The 17,608-nt window shown below is 37.7% G+C and overlaps 1 protein-coding gene across 3 annotated transcripts in view; it reads left to right on the forward strand.

Moving 5' to 3' along the window:
* Nucleotides 1-17,608, forward strand: part of DGKB (diacylglycerol kinase beta) — a 527,879-nt gene that overhangs the window by 218,787 nt on the left and 291,484 nt on the right. For all 3 annotated transcript variants that reach the window (XM_036328013.1, XM_036328012.1, XM_036328014.1), the window contains 3 exons: nucleotides 3,717-3,802; nucleotides 8,913-9,002; nucleotides 10,187-10,347. In XM_036328013.1, the coding sequence (XP_036183906.1) occupies nucleotides 3,717-3,802; nucleotides 8,913-9,002; nucleotides 10,187-10,347 (337 nt within the window). The remainder of the gene's footprint in view (nucleotides 1-3,716; nucleotides 3,803-8,912; nucleotides 9,003-10,186; nucleotides 10,348-17,608) is intronic.

Below are 17,608 nucleotides of genomic sequence, written 5' to 3' on the forward strand. Positions count from 1 at the left end.
GAGATGAAAAAGAAAATCCCTACAGCAAATATCACCCTGAACAGGGAAATCCTGAAAGTATCCCAGTTAAATTCAGGAACTAGATATGGTGGTTACCTATGAATACACCAATTCAATAATATATCAGTGCTCCAGACAACACAATACAAGGATAGAAATAAAAATTATAACAATTAGAGATCACTAATAGGACCATTGTTATTAGCATATGAAACCGTTGTTTACATAGAAATCCAAATGAATTTATAAACAAAGTACAGGCAATATACAAAACAGTAATGTGTCTGTTTAAAAGATTAAATAAAGATTAAAAAAAGATTAAAAAAATATAAAAGTTAAATATATTTGTATACACCAGCAACGAAAACATTAAAATTAATTTTAAAATACCATCATTGACACTTAGGCTGTTTCCAAATTTTAGCTATTGTAAATTGTGCTGCTATAAACATAGGGGTATATATATTCTTTCTGATGGGTGTTTTTGGTTTCTTGGGATATATTCCTAGAAATGGGATCACTAGGTCAAATTTTAGTTCTATTTTTAATTTTTTGAGGAACCTCTAAACTGTTTTCCACAGAGGCTACACTAGTTTGCATTCCCTTTTCTCCACATTCTCACCAACACTTGTTTGTTGATTTGTTGATAGCCATTCAGCAAATGAATGGATTAAAAAGCTGTGCTACATATATACTATGGAATACTATCTATACTAATAAAAGGGTAATATGCTAATTAGAACAGATAGACCTCATTTCCTTCTGGACGTCCTTCTGGACAAAGCCACGGTGGTGGGGGCCAAGGCAGAGGTGTTAGGGGTGATCAGGCCAGCAAGGGAGAGCAGTTAGGATCATCAGGCAGGCAGGCAGGCAGAGGCAGTTACAAGCAATCAGGCTGACAGGGGAGAGCAGGTAGGGGCAATCGGGCCAGCAGGGGAGAGCAGTTAGGAGCGTTCAGGCCTCAGGGGAGCAGTTAGAGGCATCAGGCAGGCAGAGGGGTTAGGGGTGATCAGGCAGGCAGGCAGGCAGAGGTGAGGTGGTTAGGAATGATCAGGCAGGCAGGCAGGCAGGCAGGCAGAGGTGAGGTGGTTAGGAATGATCAGGCAGGCAGGCAGAGTGGTTAGGGGGGATCAGGTAGGCAGTCAGGAGAGTGGTTAGGAGCCAGTGGTCTAAACTGGCCATTGGACATCCCCCAAGGGGTCCCAGTTTGCGAGAGGGTGCAGGCTGGGCTGATGGCCTCTCCCCCACCCCATACACAAATTTTGTGCACTGGGCCTCTAGTAATATAACTGTTAGAGAATATAGGCTCTGTCTAATCTTTATTTGCTAATGAACATATGCACTGGTACAACTTCTTTTGGAAACAAAAGTTGCATATATGTTAATTTTATTTGAAAGTAGCCACTGCCCATGACCAGTAGAAGGCATGTCCAATAATGCAGTTTTTTATAAGAACATAAAACTAACCACTTTTAAAAAAGCATATTCACAGAAACTGCATTTAGCAGTAGAAATCAAATAACTTGAACTGCATATGGAGAGATCTTCCACCTAAATAAATTTTATTAACAATGCTTAGTAGATAAATCAAAATGCAAACAATATGTTGTTTACGGCATGCACATGATAAGCCATACTTATGAACAGTGCTCATATTTGTGAATGAGAAGGTGGGGTGCTATAGGAAATGAGCATAGAGCTATATGTAAATTACCAAAATGTTCCACCTTTGGGGTGGGCAATTGCTGTTTATATTATAATATAGGTATTTATATTATACATAATATAGGTGTTTATATTACACATAATACATATTATGTGATACAAGAAACCCAATTGGTAATAGACTGGAAGAAAATACTGCAACATATCTAACAAAAGGTTAATGTTTACAGTATAATAAATAAGGAAATACATGAAAATTTTATGTCCTAAATATTCATGGTTCTTATCAAATATTTAATTTTTATACATTTCTTTTAATGCATTATTTGTATTACTGTAAAAAATGTTTTTATTGATGCTAATTTAAGTGTAAATAGTTTATAGGATAATGAATGAGAACTCAATGGAAAAGGCACAAGACTTTGAAGATGAAGTTCACTGAATAAGTCACATCTATTAAACCTACAAAAATATACTCAACCCATCAGTAAAAAGGGATGTGTGATTTTACAGTCATTAGAATGATCTTCTCTTCTGCTGTTATTACAGAAATGTCACAAACTTGTTTATATGTCATGTTTCTGAGTTACAATAAATGGACACTTACATCTATAATGGGAGCCATTTAGAGGTTCATATGAACTTTCCCTTTCTAGAAGAATAGCCTTCAAAACATTCACATTTTCACATAAATGTGCTTAAAATGTTAGCTACAATACTTACTTTTTTTGTAATAGTGAAACAGTAGAAAGAGGCAGTTTTAAAGTACATAAAGAAAGATGATTTAAGTCACGGAATGTACTACCTACATAATATATTCTCTTACTATTAATCATGAGGCAACACTGTGTACTGACACAGAAAGATGTTTGGAATTTTTTAAGTAAAAAAAAATGCACACAAATAAATTAACAAGACATAGCATAATCCCATTCATGTTAAAATATGCATATAATATGATTTATATGTGCATTTATATGTAAATAAATACACATAAATATTCCATTCTATTCTATTCTATTCTATTCTATTCTATTCTATTCTATTCTATTCTATTCTATTCTATTCTATTCTATTCTATTCTATTCTATTCTATTCTAACCAGTGGTTATCTCTGGGACAAGGGAAGTACAGAGACACATTCCAAATATTTATGTCCTGTTTCAATTCTCTTATTGCAAGAAAATGGAATATATGATTAAATAACTGGCTGCATTACTTGCCCTAGTTAACTCCCCAAAAGCAGGTTGCGTTAATGGCATGCTTCATGCAGTAGCAGCAGAAGCAGTGGCATTTATTACAGCTGACCCAGCAATTAGGGTAGAGTGTTTCTGGAAACCAAACATGGTAGGCCAGGTTAAGATCATCCAAAGAATATATATGCATTCATATATGCATAGCCCAAAGACACAGACAATAATGTGGTGAATGCTTACACAGGGGCAGGAGGGAGGGTGGCAAAAGTTGGGGCGGGTGGAATGGGAGGCATCTGTAAAAAAATGAAAAAAAGAAAAGAAGAAACTTGCCTCCTATTTGCAGATTGTAAGTCAGAAGGAAACACTGGAATAGTTGGCTAGAACCTCAAAAGCAGCCTGCTCAGTTTCTCCCAGTAATGGAGAAGACAGGATCTTCTCAGAGACATATTCACTGACAAATTAGTCACATTTATGTAATTATTCAAGAGAATTTTTGGTTAATAAATATTATGACATGAAATACTGTAGTATATGTTATTTTGGATTATGTAAACTGCAGATCACATCTGGGAGGTATCTTAATAAAAATTGTCATTTCTAATTTTTTAAACTTTAGAGTAAATTTGAAAAGAATATATATTATAGATCTAGTATATGTAATTAAATTATATTTAAATTAAGATCTGTTAATACTTTTAGAATTGTATTCTAGATAATAATTTAATATTTTTCAATAAAATAATTGAGATTTTAGTTTTCAAAAAATAAAAATACTTTTATTAGATGAAATTCTAAGGACACAAAAGTCCTAGTTTTCAAATATCAATCATGTGCAATGACATGCTTATTTTTCAGGTTGAACTTTTTCCGTGATGTTTCTGACTTCAGAGTGTTAGCCTGCGGCGGAGATGGAACCGTGGGGTGGATTTTGGACTGCATAGGTAATGAAGACCCATATTTAATGTGGCTGGGGTGAGAGTGGTAACCTTAAGTTCTGTGTATTTTATTGATTTATTTTATCAATGCATTGATATGTTGGATGCTGCAGAGATATAATTGCATACTATTTACTGGTTTAATTTATTATACTATATTATAAAATTTTAATTGAAAGAATAACTTACAAGTATATGGAAATACTCCCTTTCTAATCCATTTCTCATGGAATTGACTAAACCTTCAGAGTTATTTTTTAAATGAGGCTCCATTTGTTCCTTTGTCCTAGAGAGGGAGCCAAAGAAGATTTTAGCATTTGTTATCAAGTCTATGTCAAATAGATGTACTCATTTGGTATAAACATGAAAACTCAAACCTTACCCTCTGTACACATTCATCATCCATCATCTCTATATATAAAACCCTAATATGCAAATAAACTGAATGGCAGAACAACCAAACAACTGGTCACTATGACGTAAGCTGACCACCAGGGGACACGCGCAGAACATGGCAGGTGTCAGTCATGGTGGGATGGTGAAGCAGGTGAGTGGGGGCGCCAGACCAAGGCGGATCGCCGGTTGCTGTCATTGGGGCCAGCCTCTGGTAGTTAATGAAAATTCTTTGCTCCCATGGTTTGGTCTCACCCAGTGCTTGCACCTGCTGCCAGCACTGGCCTTGCTTGCACCCACTGCCAGTGCCCAGCACTGGCCCCGATCGTTTGGTGCCATCAGCAGGTGCAAGTGGCAGCTGCCAGCCCCGATCGCCCCTCAGGGTTTCTCCACCTCCCCCTACTCCTGAGGGGCGATCGGAGCTGGCAGCTGCCTCTTGCAACAGCTGCTGGTGATGGCCTTGCTTACATGTACTGCTGGCGCTGGAGCCAGCGCTTGCACCCACTGCCGGTGCCCAGCACCAGTACCAATCACTTGGAGCCAGTGGCTGCCGCTCACACCTGCTGACAGTGCCGAACCCGCTCGCACCCACTGCTGGCACCGGCCCCAATCGCTCCATGTCATCAGGCCCCAATTGCTCTGCACCATCAGCGGGTGCGAGCAGGGCCGGTGCTGTCAGCATGTGGGAGTGGCAGCGGCGGAGTGGGGCTGCCAGCAGACAGGGGGCCAGGGGCCATAGTGGGAGGGGCAGGAAGAGGCGTGGAGCATGGGCCCAGACCCACCCCTGTGCCCAACACAGCCTTGCAGCCCACAGTTTCTTTCAAGGTGCACAAATTTGTGCACTGAGCCCCTAGTCTATCTAAATAAAAGGCTAAGTGACTGATCATATGTCTGTCCAACTGCCTGACTGACTGACCAGCTGGTATATATGACGCACACTGGCAATTTAAAAATAAATGTAGACTAGCGCATGCATGATACATATGAAACTCGCTGGAGCCAATTGCACGCGTATGTTTCCATCTGTCATTGTTGATCGTGAATTTGGTTGTTTTTATGCCTCCCATTTAAATTAATGTGAAGACAGTTTCCCATGATGTCAGCATTTGCGATGACTATTAATAAATCACCAGGAAAAACTCTAGACAGAGTAGGCATACTCCTACCTGAACCCATTTTCGGACATGGTCAATTATTTGTTGCTTTCTCTTGAGTTCAAAGAGGGTATGACGTTAAAGTTAAAGTTGTAAATACTTTATCACAAGGGAAATTAGCCAAGCACTCTGAAAGTGTTTTTACTCTTAATGTGGTGTACAGAGCAATATTAGAATAAGTTTAATCAATTTATCAGTCTTTGTTTTTGTCAATGTTGTTTTTATATCATCTTTTTGTTGTTTTTATATAATATCTGTTGTTCTTATATTATGTTTCTATTGTTTATTTATTAATCAATTTATATATTATTTTCATATACATTTTACTAATTTTCTTTCATCTCTGACACTTCTATTATAGAGAAATGATGAATAGCGATATTAAAATATTTCTTCTAATTAATTTTTTTCAATGTGCACAAATCCATGCACCAGGCCACTAGTTATTATCTAAAAAATAGCTACTTTTTATTTATCATGTACTATCTAATAAGCAATAAAGTTAAAACATTGAGCAAAGTCTTTTAACTGTGAACTGACAGAACTGGGATAGAACCCACACTTCAAACATTTTATTCTAGAGGCCCAAGGCACAAAATTCATGCAAGGGCGTTGGCCCCGGCCCCCGCCTGCTGCCTCTGTATCCTGGGGCCTCTGCCGCCTTTGCCTCAGCCCCCCCACGCTGCAGCTTTGTCTGGAAGGAAAGACTTCTGGAAGGACTTTTGGTCTAATTAGCATATTACGCTTTTATTATTATAGATTGCATCCCTCTTCAAATTTAAAAAGCTTGATTTTCATAAGCAAACAAATGAGATACATGATTGAGAAAAGCTTGCTATATTCAGAAAAAATATGTATTTTGGATAGACAGTCAGCTGTCAGAACTGATTACTGCTCAGTAAAATAGATCATGAACTGGTCTTTATGGGAAGATAAATTTAATACAAATATTCACTTCATATTTTGCATTTTAGTTACTGCATGACCAATTCTTTTATTAAAAACTAGAGGCCTGGTGAACAAAAATTTGTGCACTCAGGGGGGGGGATTCCCTCAGCCCCACCTGTGCCCTCTCCTAGTCTGGGACCCCTCAGGGGATGAACACCTGGTGGCTTAGGCCCGCTCCCTGAGGGATTGGGCCTAAGCTGGCAGTCAGACATCCCTCTGGCAGCCCGGGAACCCTTGGGGGATGTCCACTTGCCAGCAGGGAGCAGGCCTAAGCTGTAGTCGGACATCCTTAGCGCTGCTGAGGAGGCGAGAGAGGCTCCCACCACCACCGCTGTACTGGCAGCCATCAGCCTGGCTTGTGGCTGAGCAGAGCTCCCCCTGTGGGAGCACACTGACCACCAGGGAGCAGCTCCTGCATTGAGCATCTGCCCCCTGGTGGTCAGTGTGTGTCATAGTGACCAGTCATTCCCAGTTGTTCTGCTGTTAGGGTCAATTTGCATATTACCCTTTTATTATATAGGAGTGCCTGGCCAGCCTGGGTGAGGCGCTGATGGCTGTTTGCAGGCTGGCCACAGCCCCTTCAGGTTAGGGGTTCCCCCTGGGGTGCCTGGGCAGCCTGGGTGAGGGTCTGATGGCTGTTTTCAGGCTGGCCACAGCCCCTTCGGGGTGAGGGGGTTCCTGCTGGGGTGCTTCACCAGTCTGGGTGAGGGGCTGAGGGCCGTTTTCAGGCTGGCTAAGCCCCACAGCAGGGACCCTCACCCCATGAGGGTGTGGCCAGCCTGGGTGAGGGGCTGATGGCTGTTTGCAGGCTGGCCACAACCCCCAGACACCCAAGCTCCCAGTGGAGGCTGGCTGGAAGCAGGTATCTGGGATTTATTTATCTTTTATAATTGAAACTTGGCTGCCATGAGCAGAAGCCACAGCTGGCTGTGGGCAGGTGGGAAGCTTGGCTTCCTCCATCACCCGGGCAACCAAGCCTCCTGCTTGCTGCAGCTCCATGGCTGCCAGCCGTCATCGTGGTTGCATTAATTTGCATATAGTCACTCTGATTGGCTGGTGGGCGTGGCTTAGGGCATAGTGAAGTATAGTCAATTAGCATCTTTTCTTTTATTAGTGTAGATAGGTCCTTTCACAAAAAGAAAAGAATTGATTCAAATGAATGTAACTATATGTATGAATCGAAGCAAACTTTTATAAATCAGTGCAGGTGAGACTATTCTACCTTTTTATACATGTGGAAATACTTAAATTAAAAATTAATACAAGTTGTCAGTATACATTTGGTAAGCATCTAACAACTTTAATCTAGTAACAGTTTTAAAAAAGCAGAAACTAGTATTAACACTAGTATTTATGGAGAAAGCCAGGATTCAGTAATTGTAAAAATTAAAGAGATGCTCGAATAGTTGTTGAGAACTTGTAAGAATTGTAGAGTGAAAAGAGTAGGATATTATTGGTTTGTTTTAACCCTCAAAATCTAAGCTTTATAAACTGTGGTGCATCTCTAAATAATCTATTTCCTCCCTATTCTTACACACTGTGTGCTGACTTTGAGTGGCTGAGAAGAGAGAAAAAGTAAAGTAATATGTGATTGTGAGATTCATTCAAAGCGTATGATGACTCAGACAATACATGTGGACTCTCACTGGCAGAGATCTCCAGGTTTATGAAGCGCCTATGTTATTTACTCTGCCACAAAGCAGCCCCGTGGGTGGGCACCACATGGGCATTATTGGCACTTTACTAGCTTTTTAATTCAACTGTTTTCAAAATATTTTATTCCTTAAAGTAAAATGTACCTTGAATTGATGTTGCAAAAGGACTTTATATAGGACCCTATCCCTCTACGCTGGTGGCACCCTGTATGTATATTCCTACACTATATATGCATACCTGAGAATTTTTTTAAAAAATTGAAATATTTTATTACATTTTTCAATTATAGTTAACTTTCAATACTATTTCACATTTGTTTTAGGTGTACAGCATAGTGGTTACACATTCATATAATTTATGAAGTGATCACCCTAGTAAGTCTAGTACCCTCCTGGCACAATACATATATATTACAATATTATTGACTATGTTTCCTAAGCTGTATTTTACATTCCCGAGTTTATTTATAACTACCAATTTGTACTTTTTAATCACTTAACCTTTTCCACCTAGTCCCCCAATCTCCTCCTATTTGGCAACTATCAGTTTGCTCTCTGTATCTATGAATCTGTTTCTGTTTAATTTGTTTATTTATTTTGTTCTTTATATTCCATATTTAAGTGAAATCATATGGCATTTGTTTTTATCTAACTTATTTCAATGGAGTTAAACTCAACTTAAACCACAGTTTTTAACTGGATTAGGATATTTACAAAGCTTTCTTCATGCATTAGACTTGAAAATTCCTGTCACTTTGTGAATAATGTTTTTTTGTGTGTGTTTTATAAATTGCTACAAATTCATAGAGATTAATCATAATTTATAACTGTATAAGTCTATAAAACATAACTTTCTCTGCTTATAGTACCTAGTGAAATGCTTTCATTTCATGCCAACCTATCTTTTTTACTGTTGTTCTATCTGTGATCAAAATTTTAATTTGTTTTACTTTTTCCATTCCACAGAAAAAGCTAATGTAGCCAAGCATCCTCCAGTTGCCATTCTGCCCCTCGGGACCGGTAATGATCTAGCAAGATGCCTGCGATGGGGAGGAGGTAAAACAGCCTTAACAACAATGACAATCTTAGTAAAATAGAAATATAGTACAGAACATATTATGTTCTGTACTGCCCCTTCCATAGCCAGCATTTCTTTATTGCATGACAACTGCCATGTGATTTTACCAAATATAATTGCTGTCAGATATGTAGTATATGATTTTGAACAATAGTCTGGAGTAGAAAAACAAATAGTGGACCAAGAGTTAGACTGTAAGTGTTGGGCTTTAATGTGATACTATTTATAGACTTCAGTGGGCATGCAGACTTCCTGACCTCTGTGGTGTAGGGGTTTCTAATGTAAGAAACAAGATAGGCATGAATTAACTCTAAAGTAATATACAGATTTTTATTTCTGAGTTGTGTGCTAAAAGGACAAACTAAGAAAAACATCTAAAGGCTAATGAATGACTAGTCCAGGAAGGAACATATATTTTGAAACCCACTTTACAGCAGGCAGTGGGTTCTGTACTGGGATACAGGATCAAGAATAGAAAATAAAGGCTGTATTCAAAAGGGTCTTAAAGTCTAGTGGCACATCATGTCATATGTAAACAGATAACCAACATAATGAAAGGACTCATCCCTGCAATGACAAGATGACATAGGGAGAATTGTAATGGAGGGATAATGACAGAACCATATAGACCTGGGAATGGACCTTTTAGGCAAAGGAACATCAAGTTCAAAGGACCAGAGAGATAGGAAGCCACTTGACATATTTCTGGAACTGTAAGTGAAATAATATATGTGGAACAGTGTGAATAACGGGAGAATATTTCAAGGTGAAGTCTTAAAATGTTTTCAAGTGTCATTAATAGGCTATAATTAACTGATGATACCAAAGTAAACCAGATTTTGCTAAAGCAGCAAGAATTGAATACTAAGTTTAGCATCTTAAACTCAGAGATGTTTGAAAAGTCTCTACTAAGACAGCAGGAATCAGAAACCCATGGGGATCTTGTTAAAAATATAGTGACCTATCCTCACCCCAAATATGCTGAATAGAAATCTCTGAGGGTGGGACATAGGCAGATGATTTTCTTTTTAAACAAACTTCCGAAGTAACTCTGATTTACAGCAAAATTTGAGAAGAATTGTATTTAGCCTATGAACGATACACACTCAAACGCATAAATACAGCTTTTGAATTTTTTTCTCAATATAATGTTTTCAAATAGGTTATGAAGGTGAAAATCTGATGAAAATCCTAAAGGACATTGAAAACAGCACAGAAATCTTGTTAGACAGGTGGATGTTCGAGGTCATACCTAATGACAAAGATGAAAAAGGAGACCCAGTGCCTTACAGTATCATCAATAACTACTTTTCCATTGGCGTGGTAAGTTTTCCACTAAATGCTATTTTTTTACCAATCCTGGATAATCACTGTATGTAAAGCTTACATTATGAAGGTTTTACTGATTATAAAGAATTTATTTCATCTTAGTGTCAGCAAAACACCTCTTCTAATGGGCAATAATAAAGATTATGAATTTATTTAAAGTTAGAGTATAGCAATAGATAAATGTTTCATGTGCTAAAGGAAAGAAACTATTATTTTGTAATTGGTTTGACCATTTGTGTTAGCAAACTGTAGGTTAGAGTGGTTTATGATAAGGGTTTAGATATAAGTTTTAGTTCTGTTTTAGAATATATTTAGTGAAAATATGAAAACAATTCATCATGTTGCATCTTATTTTCAGGTCTGCATTATAATGCCATAACCTACTAAAGACATTATGTTTCATTTATGGTTAGGTCTGAAATCTAAAAAAAAAAATGTTTCTCTATTGTCAAGTGTGAAATAAGTTAAGAGATTAACTTTTTATTTAATTACTTGAAAACCTTAGACTGAAAGTAAAATATCATTTGGCATTTGAGTTATTAAAATTTTAATTCTTTTTTTTTAAATATATTTTATTGATTTTTTACAGAGAGGAAGGGAGAGAGATAGAGAGTTAGAAACATCGATGAGAGAGAAACATCGATCAGCTGCCTCCTGCACATTTCCCACTGGGGATGTGCCTGCAACCCAGGTACATGCCCTTGACCGGAATCGAACCTGGGACCTTTCAGTCCGCAGGCCGTTGCTCTATCCACTGAGCCAAACCGGTTTTGGCAAAATTTTAATTCTTAAGGAATGCAACAGTGATTTCAAATAATTATGAATTCTAAAATGTATATTGTCTACAGCATTCCATTTCATTTAATATGTTATGCAATATTATCTTATGACATAGGCATGTGCATGAGCACATGCACACACATACACACTCGACTAGTAGACTATACAAAGCATTGGTTGAGTCTATGGAATTAAGAGTAAAGTCATTTGGGTAAGAGTTCTTTAGCAAATATATATTAAATATATATTTAATATTTTTATAGATTTCAGAGAAGAAGGGAGAGGGAGAGATAGAAACATCAAAGATGAGAGAAAATCCCCTATTGGGGATCCAGCCAGTAATCTGGGTATGTGAACTGACCAGGAATTGAACCGAGACCTCCTGGTTCATAGGATGACACTTAACCACTGAGCAACACCACCCAGGGCTTTAGCAAATATTTATATTCTGTGTATCGTTCATTTATCTGCATCATAATGTTTTTTTCATCTCAACTAGTTATAAATAATGATTATGTATCTAAAAGCCTCAAATGATGATTAATAAAGGCTAAATATGCAAGCATTACTAATATTATAAATGATTCTTCATACTCGTGAGAAAAAATGTAATGCATCTTGATCCATAAAAGTCCTCCTACTTATATTTGATATAAAAATATTTTAACAGCTTTATATTTGATACCAATATAAAAATTTTTAACTTATTGAAAGTAATAAGGTTTACTCACTTTAAGTAAACCGTTTAATTATTTTAATAAGTCTATCAGTTTTCAGAGCATTTTTATCATTAAAACAAGAATTTATATGCTTATTTGCAGTCAATTCTGGTTCCTTTCCCCAGCTCCAAGCAATAAATATTCCTTCTGCCTCTAAGATTTGCCTTACATGGATATGTTATATAGAAGAAATTATACAATATAGCCTTTTGCATCTGGCATCTTCCATGTCACATTTTTGAGGTTTGCCAGTATGAACTGCATGAATACTGTTTTCCTTTTTGTTGCTGGGCAGTATCGCACTGTATGGGTATTTCACATATGGCTTATCCATTTACCAGTTGATGAACATGTAAAGTGTTTCCAGTCTTTGTATATTATGAATAATGCCATTCTTTTGAGTCCTTTTAGTGAATTTTTTTGTTTTTGCTACAGTACTTTTTAACTCCAGAAATTCCATTTGATTCTCTTTTTATAATTTTTATATCTTCAGGAAATATTTTATATTTGAGGTCATTTTTGTGATGTTTTCCTTTGTTTTTTAAATGCAGTTTACTTTAGTTCTTTTTTTTTTTTTTAAATATATTTTGTTGATTTTTTACAGAGAGGAAGGAAGAGAGATAGAGAGTTAGAAACATCGATGAGAGAGAAACATCGATCAGCTGCCTCCTGCACACCCCCTACTGGGGATGTGCCCGCAACCCAGGTACATGCCCTTGACCGGAATCGAACCTAGGACCCCTCAGTCCGCAGGCCGACGCTCTATCCACTGAGCCAAACTGGTTTCGGCTACTTTAGTTCTTATGACATGTTTATAATAGCTGTTTTGAAGTCTTTGTCTGGTAAGCCCAATATATGGACACTATTAGAGAATTTGATAACATTTTGGCCACGTCAGTGACATTGTTTTATTTTTTCCAAAGTACATGTCATGCTGCTATTCCTCTGAATGTCTGACAGGTTTTGCTGGAAACGAGAGATTTTATTTTATATAAGATATTGTGCAACTCTGGAACTGGTCCTTCCATAGAGGTTCGAGTTGTTCCTGAGTTTATTTAGTGACTTGCCTGCACTAATTATGTAGCAACTTTCTTCCTATGGTGTATGGATATGGATGCCTCAGTGTTTTGTGTGTTGTTGTTATTCTTGTTTAATTTTTGTTCTTATTTTAATTCTGGCTTCCTAGAAATCACTCCTGTGTCAGCATGATTAATCAGAGTTTGTATTGAAAAACGTAGAGCCAGTGAGTGTTTATCCCTTTGCCATTGGATCTGTGTGTTCATTGGGAAGCACATAAAATCTCCAGGCACTTATTAATTTGATTCAGCTTTTAATATCTCCTCGCCCTTCTTTTGTCTCCTCTGTTAATATACAACGTCTCTCATTTAGCCAAATAAATGTAAATAACAAGGGCCCTCTTTGGTCTTTCATGAACATTCATGCAGCCACCCCTGCATATGGTCTTTCAGACAGCCAGGGATTTGTGGAAATTTATCAAGGCCCGTTAGGGCTGTCTCATTCTAAGTCTAAGATCTCCTGCTGAATTTCTGGCTAGTTGGCTGGTTAGTTGCTTGCCCTAATTAGTTTTTCAAACATAGTTGAGCTCTGACACTGGTCTTCTTGTTCATTTGATACCGAAGTCTTTACTGTTCTAGATCACTCTTTGGGCCATGGAATATTTTTTGCTTGCACTCCAAATGAAGTGAGCTTCACTGAGTAATTTGTTATATGGCTTTGTTAATTTAGGAACTTCTGTTGTGGTGCTCAAAATAGGATAATTTCTCCACCACCCCAAGAGACATTTGGCAATATTTGGAGACACATTTGATTGTCATGACTGAGAGGGGATTGCTTCTGACAATTAATGGATAGAAACTAGGGGAGCTGCTATATAATTCCGGTTCATAAGAAAAGTCCCAAAAATACACAAGACAGAATATTACAGCTCAAATTGTCAAAAGTGCTGAGGTTAAGATCCCCTGACATCAATAAAGAGAAAAATTAAATGAAAAACTCAAGGAGAAACAGCGAAAAACCCAAAGTGTAAAGCAAAGCTATAATAAAAATAAAACAGGAAATATAGCAGAGAATAACAATAACAACAATAAAATGAGAATCTTAGTAAAACTCAAAACTGGATTATTGAAAAGAGTTAATCAGATGTTTTTCAAAATTATTTTTATAAAAATATTGCACAGAGAATTGCAATTAAACAATAAAGAGTGAAAACCAAAAACAAACAAAAAAAAAGCCCATAAACATAAAAAAAGTAATATCTCAACTGAAAGTATATGAGGACTAAATATGGGTGTGTACCAAAGTTGAGAAATGTAATATCAGCTTAAATATTCAATGCTATTCCATTATATCAGCAATGAATTGAAAAAACAACAAAAGTTAAAAGTATATAGGAATTAATAAAGAATATACAAGACTTACATATCGAAAATGTTAAAAATTTCTAGAAAGACAAAATATCAGAATACATTGAGCCTCTTTATTTTAAGGTGGGCTAGCTTAATATGCAAATTAATGTATACATGCAATCTATAATTAATCAAGATTAGATATTAATTTTATGAAAAACTTATTCCAAAAGATATATGACAAAATAGGTACATTGATTTTAATAAAGAAAAATAAGAATTGTTTTACCAAATAAGACATGCTACCAGTAGATTGAATTATTATAATAGAACTAGAGGCTCAATGCACATAAATTCTTGCAAGAGTAGGCCTTCCTTCCCCCAGCTACCAGCACCGGCTTCCCTCGGGCACCCAGGACTCAGGCTGCTTCCCTCCTCCGGCCGCCCAAAGGCACCCGGGACCCAGGCTGGCTTCCCTTGGGCCCCAGCTTAGTCAGGAAAGACGTCCGGAATAACATCCAGAAGATGTCCAGTCTAATTAGCATATTACCCTTTTATTATAGAAGGTACTATGAAAGGATAAATGAAAAAGTCAGTGGAAAAGTAGAGAGACACATATTGAAGCTCAGTATAGGAGTGGCAGAAAACTCATTAGAGAAATGACAAATTGCTCACTGATAGTGTTTAAAAACTAGCTTCTTAGGAGGAGAAAATGGTGTTAGAACTCTCTCTACATTACATAGGCAATTACTAGATATATTTAAGTACTAAATTTGAAATGCAAAGTTTAGGACCTAATAAAATAATATGTAGTAGAATATATTTATGGCTTTGAGGTAGAACAAAACTAATGAAATAAGGTAGATTTTGGGTCCTATTTCATTTATCTTGGCGCCTCCTTCACTAAGTAACGTGTGAAGAGCATATTTCTCTGAAATTGTTGCCTGTGCCTCAGGAGGACACAGGCTCAACACTCAAGGTCACAGCCATTGCAATAAACCTGACGGAGATTTCAAGCTTTGTCTCTACTCAGCAAGGCCACCTTCTACTCAGCAACTTGTATTCCTCTACCCCAGTGGTTCTCAACCTTGGCTGCACATTAGAATCACCTGGGAATCTTTTTAAAATCCTGATTTCTGGGCCTCATCCTCCGGAAATTCTGTTTCTTTGTTACTAATGTTGTGGCCCCACCCCAGTAACAAAGAAACAGAATTTCCGGAGGATGAGGTCCAGAAATCAGGATTTTAAAAAGATTCCCAGGTGATTCTAATGTGCAGCCAAGGTTGAGAACCACTGCTCTACCCCAATCAGTAAATCCAAAAAAACAATGAAATAAAAAGAATCATCTGTATTCCTTCTCTAGATCCTGCAAAACCTGGCTGGATGCTGATTGTCTCCTGTGTGTTTTGCCTAAGGCGGTGCCTGAAATGCTTAAATTTGGGGGCCTCCCTACAATCCCCCCGAGTTGAGCCAGCTGGCTGCACATGCTCGCCCACTCAGGAGGACACGCATGGGGCAGGCACCGGGAGCCTTCGCTGCTGTGGGAGTGGGGTGAGGTGCTCAAATCACTGGGGTCCCCTTGGGTCAGTGGAGGCAGGGTCCTCGTTGAGGCATGCCAAGCAGCTTGTGGATGGGCCTCCTGATGGGTCTGTGGAGGGATCTGGACAATGCGCTTCCCTTCAGAGAGTTCCAGGCATGTAGGGCTGAGAATCCTGGCCTCTCCAACCAGCTCCCAGTCTCTCCTAACCATTGAGCTGTATGAGCCCCACCTGCAGCATTCTGGCCAAGGCTAGAAATAGCCGCCTCTTAGGCCAGTCCTGCAAGGTTTGGGAACGTGATGGCTCACTCAGGATACTCTCACCCTCTCAGGTTGCAGAAATCTCTGGCTGAGGGCGTCTCTCTGGGCCCTGAGCTGTGCCACCTTGGGGAAGGGGTGCCCCATGCAAAGTGAACGTGCTCTCTTACTCTCTTCAATGCATCTATGCTCGGATATTTTTTGTTGCTCCAGCCATATGTTGGGACTTCTCTGCTGGACTCCGACTACCACAAAGGTACTCTCGTGGGTGAGGGGCTGTCAGAATTCATGTTGTCTGGATGGGGATTATGGCTGAAAACTATTTCATTATCTTGCTGACATCACTTTCCAAGAATATTTTTGATGGAAGTAAATACACAGGCAATAAGTTTGAAGATATAACCACAGCTACGGAAAATATTTAAATGATTAAATATGTATATCACTTGCATCTTTATGCCAATAAGCTTTATCTTGTAGATGAAATGGAATCTTTTTTGTTTGAATATATAGCTAAAATTTGTTCAAGAAAAAGGAGTAGCCAATCTAAGCTAGCAGTTCTCAAACGTAAGCCTGTATCACCATCACCTGGGGGCTTGTTACGATGCAGATTCATGATTCTCATCCCCAGGCTTTCTATTTCCGTCGTCTGAGACGGGATCCAGCTGTTTAATGTTCTAAAGAGCTCTCAGGTGATACCAATATTGCTTTTCTGGGTTCATAGTTTTAGAACCACTGTTCTAAGCATATAACAAAAGAGAAAAAATAAAACTGTAGTAAAAGAACTACTAAAACTGTTGCCATTTCAAATTATCTTTCTCAGCACAAGTAATTCTTATATTTACAAAAAAAAAAAATCCCAGAATATAAATTAAAAAGCAAAATCCCATTCACTTTACATCGCCAGTAAACCTCAATATGAATGCCTCATAAACATAACCCAAAAAAGAAAATACGCACTTGAATATAAATGAACTGCTGCAAACAACAAAATTAGCAAATAAGTTAAAATAATATACTTAAGTACTAAAACCTATTAACCAAGTAGAGTTTCTTTCAAGAACATCAAAATGGGGCAATGTTAGCATAATTGTTTAATTTAAATGAAAACCAGGTTTTCTGTTTTTATGATTAAAATGTAATAAACATATGTACACCATTTAAAAAACAAATCAGTAGTTAATATCAGAATAATACTGGCATATGAGAGACATTCCAAATAAAATGAGGAAGAATACAGGGATTTTTATGTCACCAACTTCAGTTAATACTTTTACAAAGTGAGGTAATTAAAAAAAAAGTTTAATAAGCCGTATAAATATTGAAAAGATCTATGATTACTATTTGAATGTGATATGATCACATATAAGGTAAACATGGCATCAACTAAAATAAAACTTAAATCAACCTGCAGGGCCAACTATTAGATAGACATCCTACCAGGTGGGATGCCTGAGTTATCAGACCGACTGCCACTGCATTGCTTGAGCCCAGGTAACCCTTATTTCACTTAACAATAGCCCCAAAGTAAAAGGGCAGTGACGAAGTCATAAATGTATATATGTATAGAAAAAAACAGTGTGTGGGTGTAGAGT

This window comes from Myotis myotis, unplaced genomic scaffold, assembly GCF_014108235.1.
Source record: "Myotis myotis isolate mMyoMyo1 unplaced genomic scaffold, mMyoMyo1.p scaffold_m19_p_11, whole genome shotgun sequence".
In the NCBI taxonomy this organism is placed as follows: Eukaryota; Metazoa; Chordata; class Mammalia; order Chiroptera; family Vespertilionidae; genus Myotis; species Myotis myotis.